Source organism: Mastigoproctus giganteus, chromosome 6, assembly GCF_048544385.1.
Source record: "Mastigoproctus giganteus isolate SK-2022 chromosome 6, ASM4854438v1, whole genome shotgun sequence".
NCBI classification, from domain to species: domain Eukaryota; kingdom Metazoa; phylum Arthropoda; class Arachnida; order Uropygi; family Thelyphonidae; genus Mastigoproctus; species Mastigoproctus giganteus.
This window is the reverse complement of record NC_143580.1, coordinates 46,228,384-46,240,801: the sequence shown is the minus strand read 5'-3', so window position 1 is coordinate 46,240,801 and position 12,418 is coordinate 46,228,384. Positions and strand designations below refer to the sequence as shown.

The 12,418-nt window shown below is 36.6% G+C and overlaps 1 protein-coding gene across 11 annotated transcripts in view; it reads right to left on the bottom strand.

Annotated features, from left to right (window-relative positions):
- LOC150084219 (MAGUK scaffold protein DLG1-like) overlaps positions 1-12,418 on the bottom strand; it is an 855,099-nt gene that overhangs the window by 40,954 nt on the left and 801,727 nt on the right. For 9 of the 11 annotated variants that reach the window (XM_090375940.1, XM_090375935.1, XM_090375941.1 and 6 more), the window contains 3 exons: positions 6,521-6,620; positions 1,580-1,600; positions 1,407-1,454 (listed from right to left, as the gene is read on the bottom strand). In XM_090375940.1, the coding sequence (XP_090232066.1) occupies positions 1,407-1,454; positions 1,580-1,600; positions 6,521-6,620 (169 nt within the window). The remainder of the gene's footprint in view (positions 1-1,406; positions 1,455-1,579; positions 1,601-6,520; positions 6,621-12,418) is intronic. The other 2 variants (XM_090375937.1, XM_090375939.1) reach the window with 1 other exon arrangement.

The following is a 12,418-nucleotide window of genomic DNA, read 5'->3' as shown; positions in this document are numbered from 1 at the left end:
ATGAAAATAGTCTGCTGAGATGTAATTACTGTAATTTATTGTTTTACATGCTTTGCTATTTTAAAGAATATTACATGTAATACAATAATTAAAAGGAAAATTATTCTATAAGGAATGTAAAAAAGAAATAAGCTTGTTTTAGAATACATTATATACACCGAGTGATCACTGAATTATGACCACCTACCTAATACTGGGTTGGGCCACCATTAGCATGGATAACAGCGCTATTTGCCTGTGCTAAGCATTGACTCACTAGATGTCTGAAGACATCTGTAGGGATCTGGCCGCAAGGCACTCTGCAGTGTTGGAATAGATGGCGGTTGTGTGTCCATATGCCTCACTTCCTGTTTCAAAATATCACACAAGTGTTCAGTTAAATTGAAGTCAGGCATATCTGGAGGCTAATCAAGGTAGGTGATATCTTTACTGTTTTCCTTGAACCACTTGTACAGTGCAAGCCCGATGACACGGCACATTATCATCCTGGAAGATCCTGTTTCTGTCTGGAGGGAAAAAATGCAAAATGGCAGGGTGCACATGGTCCTCTAAGAGCTGCCAGTAGACCTTACCAGTGAAATGTTGACCCATACGCACCAAGGGTCCCAATTTTTGCCAGAAAAAATATGCCCTGTATTAAACAACTACCTGCCTGGTAGGCACTATGCATGATGGGCCCTTGGACTCGTGTTGCTTACACCACACACAAAGGCACCTGTCAATGTTTTTCACCAGGTAATTGGACTTATCTGACTAGCACACTCATTTTCAATCCTCCAGTGTCCAACCAGCATGTCAGTGACACTACAGCATTCACTGTTGACGATGATCAGTGGTGAGGAGAGGGGTTTCTCTTGGGTCATCTGCTGTGGAACCCCACATTCCTGACTGTGTGACACATTGTCATTTGGGATACTGTTCATGCATTGCATTGTGATTAACTGTAACACAGTGACCTGCTGCTGAGCCTGTATAACATGTTGCACCCTTTGCTTACAAGAACATCCATTTTTGCCTACCATGAATAACTTGAAATCCTTTACAGTTCTGTTGGCAGGAGGTGATTTGACACCATTCTTTGTACACCTTAACCACAGTGGGCTGTGTGAAATCGACAAGACATGCTGTTTCCAATATGGAAGCACCCCAATGCGTGAGCTCCCACAGTCATGCCATTTTGAAACTCTGTGATAACTTTACTATGTCCCATAACTGCTACTTTATCACTTTGACTTACATGACCTGATACAAATTACCACTGCTTTAGCAGTACAAAGCTGTTCAGCTTTTTATACTGTGAGCTATGCGGCATAGTCCATTATGGATAGGGTGGTCATAATTCAGTGATTACCAAGTGTACATATTTATATGTTCCATCTATTATAATCAGATGATAGTATACTCACGAACACTTCCAGCTTCACTATCACTAGTGTTTGAAATGTTTGGAGTTTCTGGAAATTTAAAAATAACTAAAATTATAATAATTTTATAACTACTATCAAAAATAATTAAAGCTGCAAAAGTAAACATAATATTTTTAAAAATTCAGAAAATGTACTTAAATTTTTCAACTAACCTTTTGTTGGGGATCCTTCTCCTTAAGAAAGCAAGGAATAATATTGAAATGTTAGTAAGAGCACATACACATAACATTGAATCAACAGTAATAAGTTTGTTAATTAGAAAACCAAGTTACAATACTTATATATGTGATATGTAGTATTTCTATCTTGAGAGAGAGAGAGAGAGAGAGAGAGAGAGAGAGAGAGAGAGAGAGAGAGAGAGAGAGAGAGAGAGAGAGAGAGAGAGAGAGATCATAATGTAAGAACAAACTGCACTCTAGTTACTTTAATATGCAGAAATTAGGCAAGCATTCTATAAATTATTTTTCCATTATTTCAAAGTTAATTCATTTGTGCAGTTCTTGCAAATATTAATATTAAAAATTTCTAAGCTAGCTTCAAAAAAATATAAACTGAAAATTTTATAAATATATTCATTAGTGAAATAAGACATGCAATTATTACTAAAATCTCTAAAAACACTACCACAAATATAAGCATGTATAAGGAAATAAATTATTATAAGAGTACAAATTATAAACTATTTACTGTGACCTTCCTTATGTTTATTTTCTATGATCACAGTAATTCAAGGGTGTTTATAGAGTATGAATAATTTTTCCTTTTAAAATAAAACATTAACTTAGAACAAAAACAATACACAATAATTCAAAGAATGTGGAAATATGAAAATACAGTGGATTCCGGTTAATTGGGCCACCGGTTAATGTTTATTATGTTTATTTTCTATGATCACAGTAATTCAAGGGATGTTTATAGAGTATGAATAATTTTTCCTTTTAAAATAAAACATTAACTTAGAACAAAAACAATACACAATAATTCAAAAAATGTGGAAATATGAAAATACAGTGGATTCCGGTTAATTGGGCCACCGGTTAATCGGAGCAGCCGTTTATTTGGGGCAAATCTTAAAAAACAGAAACCAATCAAGAAAATAGCCAGGGTTTACTTTGCTTAATTGGGACAAAATGCTGTTTAATCGGGGCAGGAGACCGCAGCACTGGAAATTACTCTACGATTGTCTCCGACGGTACCACGTGGTTCGGTCGAAATTCTGGAGGTCACAACCATAAAACAATTAGCAGTCACCTGTTTATTGGGCTTTTCTGTTAGTGAAATCTATCATAAACGGATAGTAAACTCGATCTTACTGAATTTGCGATAATACCGACAGCTGGAATTCTGTGGGTTATTATGGTGAAATGAGTTTACACTTCCATGAAACCTTCAATTATATAAAAAAATTAATTTTCAGATCTTCTCTTCATTCCTATTTTTAAAGATTTGTAACTCGTTACTCGGTTCTCACTCGTGCGTATCGTGTTACTTGCAATTTATGTGTGCCGTGTTCTTTGTTATTGATTACTTATCTTTGTACTGTTTTAAATTTTAACCCCCGCCCACAAATGTCAGTGAACAGAAATGTCAACTAGGTTAGTTAGTATGTACATATTACAGTACGTATTAATTATTCCGATTATCACGTATATTCTTCCAATTTTCATGTATCATTTAATTTTTTAATTGGTAAGGTAATAAAAGGTAAATTTGTGCTTAATATATCTTTACTTTTATAGCCTGTGGATAATATTCCTCATATTTTCTCTAATTAGAATCGCTGTTTAATAGAATTAAAATTCAATTCACAAATATGATCATAATGACCGGCGCTTCGTATATTGAACGGTACTTTATTATGGTGAGTTCTTTGTAACGTGATTAGATTGTGCAGTGAACTAATTGTATTTTTAACTATTTACGTGAAAATTCAGATAATTGGGGCAGCCACTTAATTGGGCCAAAATGCACTAGTCCTGATGTGTCCCAAATAACCGGAATGGACTGTACTAATTAATCTTAAAAAAAAAAAAAAACTTAAATATACAAAGCAATTTAGTATTTTTTTATTCCCACATTCTGAATTTCATTTTTAAAATATTTTATTTAATCGTTTCTGAAGTACATAGTTATATATACATTTTATAAGATCATTTTAAGTACATTTCAAAGTACATAAGGAGCAAAGGAGGAGAAGTGCCTGTCAGCTATTGTGAAAATAGTAACAGGACAGGACTAAAAGGGTTGTTGTAGTTGATATGTGAGTGAAAACACTGATTTTATACCAGTATGTATGTGGGGGATTGCTCAAATCATGATGAAAAAGCAGAATTCAGAGACAGAAGTTGATGAAATTGAATTAAGTAATAGATAAACAGGTGTATAACAACATGATTTTTGAAATAAATTTCAACTTATTTCAAAAATCAGTAATTTTCTAATATTGGACAACCAAATCAAAAAAAAAAAAAAAAAATCCAACTAACATTAAAAGTATTTATGTAGAGTTTTCATTTTTATGAATTTTTGAAATTTCACAAAGCAACTTACTCCACAGAGACCATTAAAGGAAGAACAAAACAGATACAAAAAAAATAATAATAATAATAATAAAATAAATAAATCACCACTCGGGGTCCAGGCATGTTCACGAACCTTATTCCAAAAAAAAAGGTTAACACATTATGAAGTGATCTTACATAAATTTATTTGCTATGATCACAGGAATTCAAGAAGTGACTATAAAAAATAATTTATCTTTCTAATTTTTCTCTTGCAAGCCACATTATATTAGGATTATGAGTAAGGTCCTTAGATCATGGAATAGTAACAGGACAAGACTAAAAGTGTTGTTGTAGTTGATATGTGAGTGGGAACATTGATTTTTTACCAGTATGTATGTGGGGGATTGCTCAAATCACCATTAGATTGTGGCATTTAGATGTTTATAGCACAGCTACTTTTTTTAATATTTCTCTTCTTTTTCTGCGTTGTTGTTATGATTTAGGAGCATTAGCAACTAAGGCCATATTGCTCTGGGGATATGCGGTGGTCATTCCCTGACTTTTCCGCATCCTCCGTATTTGGTGGCTCACGGGCTCAAACCCCAGTCTAATCAAGAAGTGTGTGCTACGCACTGCTGCTCCTGCCCACCTGGCTACGGAGGTGGCTTTTTTTTTTTTTTTTTCTCTCTCTCTCTCTCTCTCTCTCTCTCTCTCTCTCTCTCACTGGTCATAACATTATAAAGACTTTGATGAAAAAGTGTTATTTTCATATTACTACAGTAATATAAACTGGATCTGTAATACAGATCCAGTTTATATTAAAATTTTTGTTTGTACGAAGCACATATTATTCCTTCTAAAGGATAGGCCTTTCTGCATAAGCATATTTGTTTATTGCAAAATCCATATTTATCCATCCTGTAGGAAATAAATTATGTTACTTTTCATTGTTAATACAAAGCTTGGCACAACTGTCCTATTATTGTCCCACCACTAAGCATGCATGCAACCACCTAGTTTTACATTTTCCCAAAAGATATCACTGAATTATTAGAATTTACTTTTATGTAAAAAAAAAAGCCAGTTTGTGGTAGTTCCAACATAACACTCAGAAAAACATTTTTAAGGTCAATTGCAATTGGTATGCCAGGTTCAAAGTCTTTTTCTATAGAGTAGAAGCCTAATGTGATCAGGACCAATAGTTGGTCAATTAATCAGGACCAGTAGTTGCCCAATTAATCAAAAGTTAGTTAAGGTGGGGAATAATAAAAAATTATATATTTTATAATTTTTTGAAAAATTATAAAATATATAATTTTGTATTATTCCTCACTTTAACTAACTTAAATAAAAAATTATTACATACCTTAAGAATATTATTCTCACTCAAAAACATATACATGTATATGTATTTACATTGTCAGTAATTTTAAGCTGTTTAGATGATGAAATGTTGCAGCTTAGTCCCACTTAATAAAAGGCTGGTCTGTGCTTCAATATAATGTAAAGGTAAATCCAGGGCATATTTGGTGGCTATGTAATAGGTGATGTTTTCATGGACAACACTGTTCAACCCCCAATGTATGTCTTCTTGCTATAAATCTTTGGAATCTTCAATTTTCCTGAAATCAGTCAAACTATGGTCTTCATTATCTTCCTGTAGTTCAGAACTTTCATTAGCACTGCCAGCCTTGCACCAAAGTTTTCTCTGAGATTTAGTAAACGTTGGACTTGGAATAACATTCAATGCTAGTTCTATATTGTAAACACATCACTGATGACATGATGTTTTTAACAATTTTATAAAGCCTATATTTGTTTCTTCTATTCTCCCCCCCCAAATTGAACTCAAAGCTTTTGCTATTTTGTCTCTTTAGACATTCTAAAACCTCTTGGATCCATAGCTTGAATCAAGGATGCTACATTTGGTGGTAAACACATGGCATTTATGTCTCCTTCTCTCAGTTTCTCATAACTGTGATATGAAAGAGCATTACTCAGAAAGAGAACAGCCTTTTTTGGTGTGTTTATTTCCTTCACAGAAGGTACAATTAATAGGAAAGAACAATAAAGAAAAAAAAAAAAAAAGAGAATAATGCAGAGTTCATCCATGCTGATTGTGAGTGAGTAAACTGGTAAAGTTTAAAAAATGTATATTTTGAAAAGCTCAAGGATTTACTGACAAAAAGTGGCAATTTGAGTTCCAGTTGCAAGTGGCTACCATGATTCTCTCTTTGGATTTTTTTAAATCCTGATGTAGCAGGCTCTGCTCTTTTAACCATCATTTTTGTAAGTAATTTAGATTTCATCCATATTATAGTTTTTCTCCAATTAATTTTTAAATGTTAATAAATGACCTCCTGATTAGTGGATAATCTCTCCTAAACATTTAAGTTTCAATATTTTTAAAATTTTCAGGTTTTCTAAATAGACCCATCACATTTTTCAGAAACCACATTTTTGACAAAAAAAAGTTGCCAAACACTGCCCTGAACATTAGCATGTCCACAGTATTGAAGCTAATCTAGTAATTAAGGGATAGTAATTGCTAGAGAATTAACTGAAATAATATGAATTGTTAAAACTTACGTTCAAAATCACTTCCATCTTCACCACTATTTTCTTTGCTTTTCATGAAAGGAAACTTCCTTGAAAAGGAAAAATTTTTCTTTTTCCTATCCAAAGTGCTCTATAAAAAAAAAAAGAAGAAAAAAAAAAAAAGGTAATTTAGAAGTTTATATATAGGAGAATGTGTTAAGTAAGAATCAATGTAGAAAAAGTCTTATTGAAAAGTAATTACATTAAAACCATTCCACATTTATTCTAAAAATATATATACAGTTGATTCCGGTTATTTGGGCCACCGGTTAATCGGGGCCGCTGTTTATTTGGGGCAAATCTTAAAAGATAGAACTCAATCGAGAAAATAGCCAGGGTTTACTTCGCTTAATTGGGACAGCATGCCATTTAATCGGGGCAGGAGACTGCAGCACTGGAGATTACCCCACGATTGTCTGCGACTGTACCACGCGGTTCAGTCAGATTTCTGGAGGTAACAACCATAAAACAATTAGCAGTTACCTGTTTATTGGGCTGTTCTGTTAGTGCAATCTATTGTCTGTGCGGTTAGCATGGTGGTATCGTCACTGTCCTCCCCACACCAGGTGGAAAAGGCCCGGGTTCGAATCCTGTCGATGATGCGAGGAACTTTAGTGGGCCTTTTTCACTCTGTGGCTGAGTTAGTCTGTCTCAGGTGTAGATAGTAAGGTTTTTTCCCCAGAAACTGGGGTTTTTCGTCCAGCAAACAGACAAATCAACCATAGAACACATGCAATTAACAGACATAAGACACAACACGGCAGATGAATTTAATTATTCGAGTGGCCTAAATATAATAGTTTTTTTAGTGCAATCTATCATAAATGGTTGGTAAACTCAATCTTATTGAATTTGCGATAATACCTACAGCTGGACTTCTGTGGGTTATTATGGTGAAATGTGTTTACACTTCCATGGAAACTTCAATCATATAAAAAAATTAATTTTCAGAATCTTCTCTTCATTCCTATTTTTAAAGCTTCGTAACTTGTTACTCCGTTCTTACTTGCACATATTGTGTTACTTGCAATTTGTGTGTGCCATGTTCTTTGTTATTGATTGCTTATCTTTTTACTGTTTTAAATTTTAACCTCCACCCACAAATGTCAATGAACAGTTTTTTTTTTTTTTTTTTTTTTTTGGTAGTTATTGGCGCATCAGCTTCTGTGGCCATAATGCACCTCCCAAGGTTTTTGCAGTACTTTGATCCAAGCCCGAGACGGGATTCAAACCCACGACCATTGGGTTGCTAGGCAGGAACTTTACCCACCCGGCTAGCCTGGTCTGCGTCAATGAACAGAAATGTCAACTAGTTAGTATGTACACATTATAATACGTATTAATTATTCGGATATTAATTATTCCGATTATCACGTATCATTTAATTTTTTAATTAGTAAGGTAATAAAGGATAAATTTGTGTTTAATATATCTTTAATTTTATAGCCTGTGGATAATATTCCTCCTATTTTCGCTAATTAGAATCGCTGTTTAATAGAATTAAAATTCATTTCACAAACGTCATCACAATGACTGGCGCTTACTACACACCGTATAGTGAATGGTACTTTACTATGGTGAGTCCATCGTAACGTGATTTAATTGTACAGTGAACCAACTGTAAAGCGGGGTCCATTGTATTTTTAACATTTACGTGAAACTTCGGATAATTGGGGCAGCCGATTAATTGGGCCAAAATGCACTAGTCCTGATCCTGATGTGTCCCAAATAACTGGAATCGACTGTATATATATATATATATACAAAGGGTACTAGGAAAGTTTTGCAATACAGCTTTGTTTATTTAATTTTTTTCAAAGTAATTTCCTCTACATTCAATACACCTCTCCATCCTCCGAAACCAATCTTTAAACCAGTTCTGCCAAGTTTCACTAGGGAGTAAAGCACACTCGTTGTCCCAAGCCCGTAGAAGGTCCTCATCACTGGAAAACTGCCTCCCTTTTAGCTTCATTTTCACATGCGGGAACAGTGCAAAGTCGCAGGGAGCAAGGTCTGGACTGTAGCGAGGGTGCTCGAGAAGTTTCAGTCCTGTCGTGGTCAAATATTCGGTGCAGGCTTTGGCGCGGTGAGCTGGAGCAGTATCGTGATGGAGGTACCAGGTGTCCATTCTTGACTTTGGCCGCAGGTTCTTCATAGATCCAATGACTTTAGGCAGGCATTGTTAAGTATACCACTTAGCTGTGACTGTCTTCTGCGTGTCCAAAACGACACGTTCCACAATTCCACTCGATTTGAAAAATACAGCTATCATTTTCTTCTTTACAGATCGGGATTTTCTGACAATTACGGGTGTGTCGTCATCATCAAAGACCCAAACTTTGTTTTGAACCTTGGTCGGCAGATTGTAATAGTACAGCCAAGTCTCGTCACCTGTCACGATGTTGTTCACATACCGAGATTGTCCCTTATCAAACTTTTTTAACATCTCCCGGCACCAAGTCACACGTCGTGTCATCTGCTCTTCAGTCAGTTGATGTGGCACCCAGAGAGAACAAAGTTTCTTCACGTGCAAATGATCTTGCAGAATCGAACGAATTGCTGGTGCATTTAGGCCCAAAGTATCCTCTATCTGTTGGTAGTTCACTCGCCTGTTTTCGTCAAGCATTTTCCTCACAGCAGTAACGTTTTCCTCCGTAACTGACGTTCGTGGCCTTCCCGGCCTCTCAGAATCCTCCAGAGTGAAATTTCCCCTTTGGAATTCTCTATACCACCTGAATATCATTGTATGATGTGGACAATCATCATCTAGTGCAAGAGTCATTTCTTCTAAGCACTGGTCTATGGTTAAACCACGCACGAAATTATACCGCAAAACTGTCCTTATCTCATTTCGTGACCGTGGTGCCATCGCAAGCACTTTACACTCTCACCACTAATGAATAACTGAGCCCATCGACTTGGCGCGGCGGCTACTATGCACATATGAACATGTCTCAACAAGCAGCTTCCTGTGATTCATTGTTGCGTCATATTGCAAAACTTTCCTAGTACCCTTTGTAAAAGATAGATATTGAATAACAAAATCAGTACCAGTTTTCTTTCTGTTTCATAGCAGAAAGAAAATTGAGGGTCTTCTCAGAGGAACAAGACAGGAGTAATATAGACGTTTGCTCTGATGGTAAAGTGTCAAGTGGCTCAAGTTGTGTGTATAATGGAACGCTGAGCAAGCAAGTGAGTGAGTGAGTTCCAGCTGTATTAGGAACAGTTTGGAAGTGTTCAATTGCTATTTGGAATGCCACTGGTTCTATGGTATGTATGCTATAGAACTAATGGCATTCTTAATTTAGAAGTTTCAGGAGGACTACTGCTGTTCCTGCAATGTTTTTCTTATTTAGAGCTGCTAGTTTATATTGGTACATAACTGTTCAATTATGGTTTATGGGATGCAAGGAGTTTCTGAAACTAATTGAGTGACAGAGCTTGTTAATTTAAATTGTGTAAACAGATATCATAATTTCATAGTAACATGGCATCTCTGCTGCATTTATGTATATAGAGGTAGGACGACATCACAAGGTATTTGAGTCTGATAATTGAGTGCAGTGTTTATGATAACTGTGCAGTCAATTTTAGTTTGATTAAAAATAGAATTGACTGCACAATAATCATAAACACTGCAATTGAAAATGTGAAATGGTTTGGCTGGGATTGTATTTTGTATGCATAGTGCAATGCTAATTATTGCCTTCTGATGACTAGTGGGCAGTTTGCTTCTGTTTGTTTGGTTTTTAGGAGCATTAGCAACTAAGGCCATATTGCTCCGGGATATGCGGTGGTCATTCCCTGACCTTTCTGCATCCTCCGTATTTGGTGGTAACGGGTTCGAACCCCGGTCTAATCAAGAAGCGTGTGCTACGCACTGCTGCTCCTTCCCACCTGGCTACGGAGGCGCCTATTTGCTTCTGCAACTACGCTAATGATGTAGTAATGAAAACTCTCAATAATCTGAAACAACTCGTATATGGGCTTCTGCATCTAGGCTGGTGATGTAATGAAGACTCTCGATAATTTGAAATAACTTGTATATGGGTTTCTGCTGAAATAGAGTAGGTACAATGGTGAATTGGATCTAGGCTCATAAGTATGTTTTTCCCACACTGAGTCCACATATTGGTGCTTCTTAGTCCTGATTATTGTATAGATTTAGTACAATATGCTTATCAGCTCCCTGTACCATGGCAGGGGGATGATATGCATATGATGTTTAGATGTTTCTATACTTAATTGTGTTGTGCAATACATAATCCTGTGATATGTTTAAATTTAAGTTTTCTGTTTCTAGGCCAAGAAGTGCAACACTAACTAGTGTTCCATGTTGTTCAAGGCTAATTCAAGATCCATGTGGCAATTCAATTTTTGGAAAAAATCGACATGCTGTTTTGTGTGTCAAAATTATAAACCTATTTGCTAATACACTAACAGAAAATTTAGTATTCTTTTAATCATCTGCATCTTTTGTTTACTTGGCTAGATACGTTGAAATTATGGATGTACAGTACAAATGACAAGTAATAGGGTAGTGATATTCAGACAAACTCCTGGGATACTTTTTTCTCTTGTTTGGCAATTTTGGAGAAGGATCTTTCAATCCAAAATGTTCCATTTTACACAGAGTTTTGGATGAAAATTGGCAAGCACACTATGAGCAGTAACGACATCCTGGTCATTATGTGAACAGCATTACAGATGTCTTTCAGAAGGCTATGATATATTCTACATCTTTCTTTTCTAGATAAAAAATATATACAGGGTGTTTCAGTTAAACGTTTCAGAACTTCTAAGAGGGGTAGGGTACATTCTGACAACTCGAAATCATATAGCAATGTGGGGTCGGAAATGCTTTCCTGAAGCGTTTCCGACCGAAATCGTTTTAATAATACATGAAAAGAAGCAAAAGGTACATGGATTAAAGTAAGTGTTCGAAGTTTCTTCCACGGGCTACAATGCACGCCTCACATCTCCGACGCATGGACATCCGAACATTCTGGAATACTGCAGGCGAATTTCGAATTTCTTCGGCAGCTACTGCGATTCTTGCAACCAGCTCCTCAGCATTGTCAACAGGGGTGTCATAAACTAGCGATTTCATATGACCCCAGAAATAAAAATCAAGACATGATAGGTCGGGTGACCGAGCAGGCCAACGCACGGGACCACCACGTCCGATCCACCGTTGACCAAATGTGACATCCAGGTAGTTACGAACATCTCCGCTATAATGGGCAGGCGCTCCATCGTGTTGGAACCACATTGTCTGTTGCGTCGATGCAGAAATCTGTTCATCTCTCAAAAGTTGTGGCAATACTTGCTGCAGAAAGATCAAGTAGATAGGTCCGGTTAGACGACACGGTAACAGGTAAGGTCCGATGAGGTGATCTCCCATAATACCGGCCCATACATTGACCGAAAATCGAATCTGGGCTGCACGACGTCGTATTGCATGCGGGTTCTCGACCGCCCAGATATGGTCGTTATGCGTGTTGAAAATTCCTTCCCTTGTGAAGGATGCCTCATCGGAAAACAACACTTCAGCAGGAAAATGGGGATTTGTAGCACATTTTCCAAGGTACCACTGTGCGAAAGCAATACGAGGTGCATAATCCTCCGGTTGCTGTGTCTGGACACGCTGCACGTGAAACGGATGCATGTCTTGTTCTCGGAGAATCCTCCAGACGCTGCAATGGGAAACCCCGACTGCGTTTGCTAGACTTCGTGTACTCGTTCTTGGATTCCCCTGTACATGCTGCAGCACATTCTGTTCGACGGCTGGAGTCCGTGCTGTTCTTACCTTGTCTCTGTCAGCTCTTTCAAATGAACCTCTCTCAGCTAACCTCTGGTGCAGTCTTGCAAAGAAATTATGACTGGGAA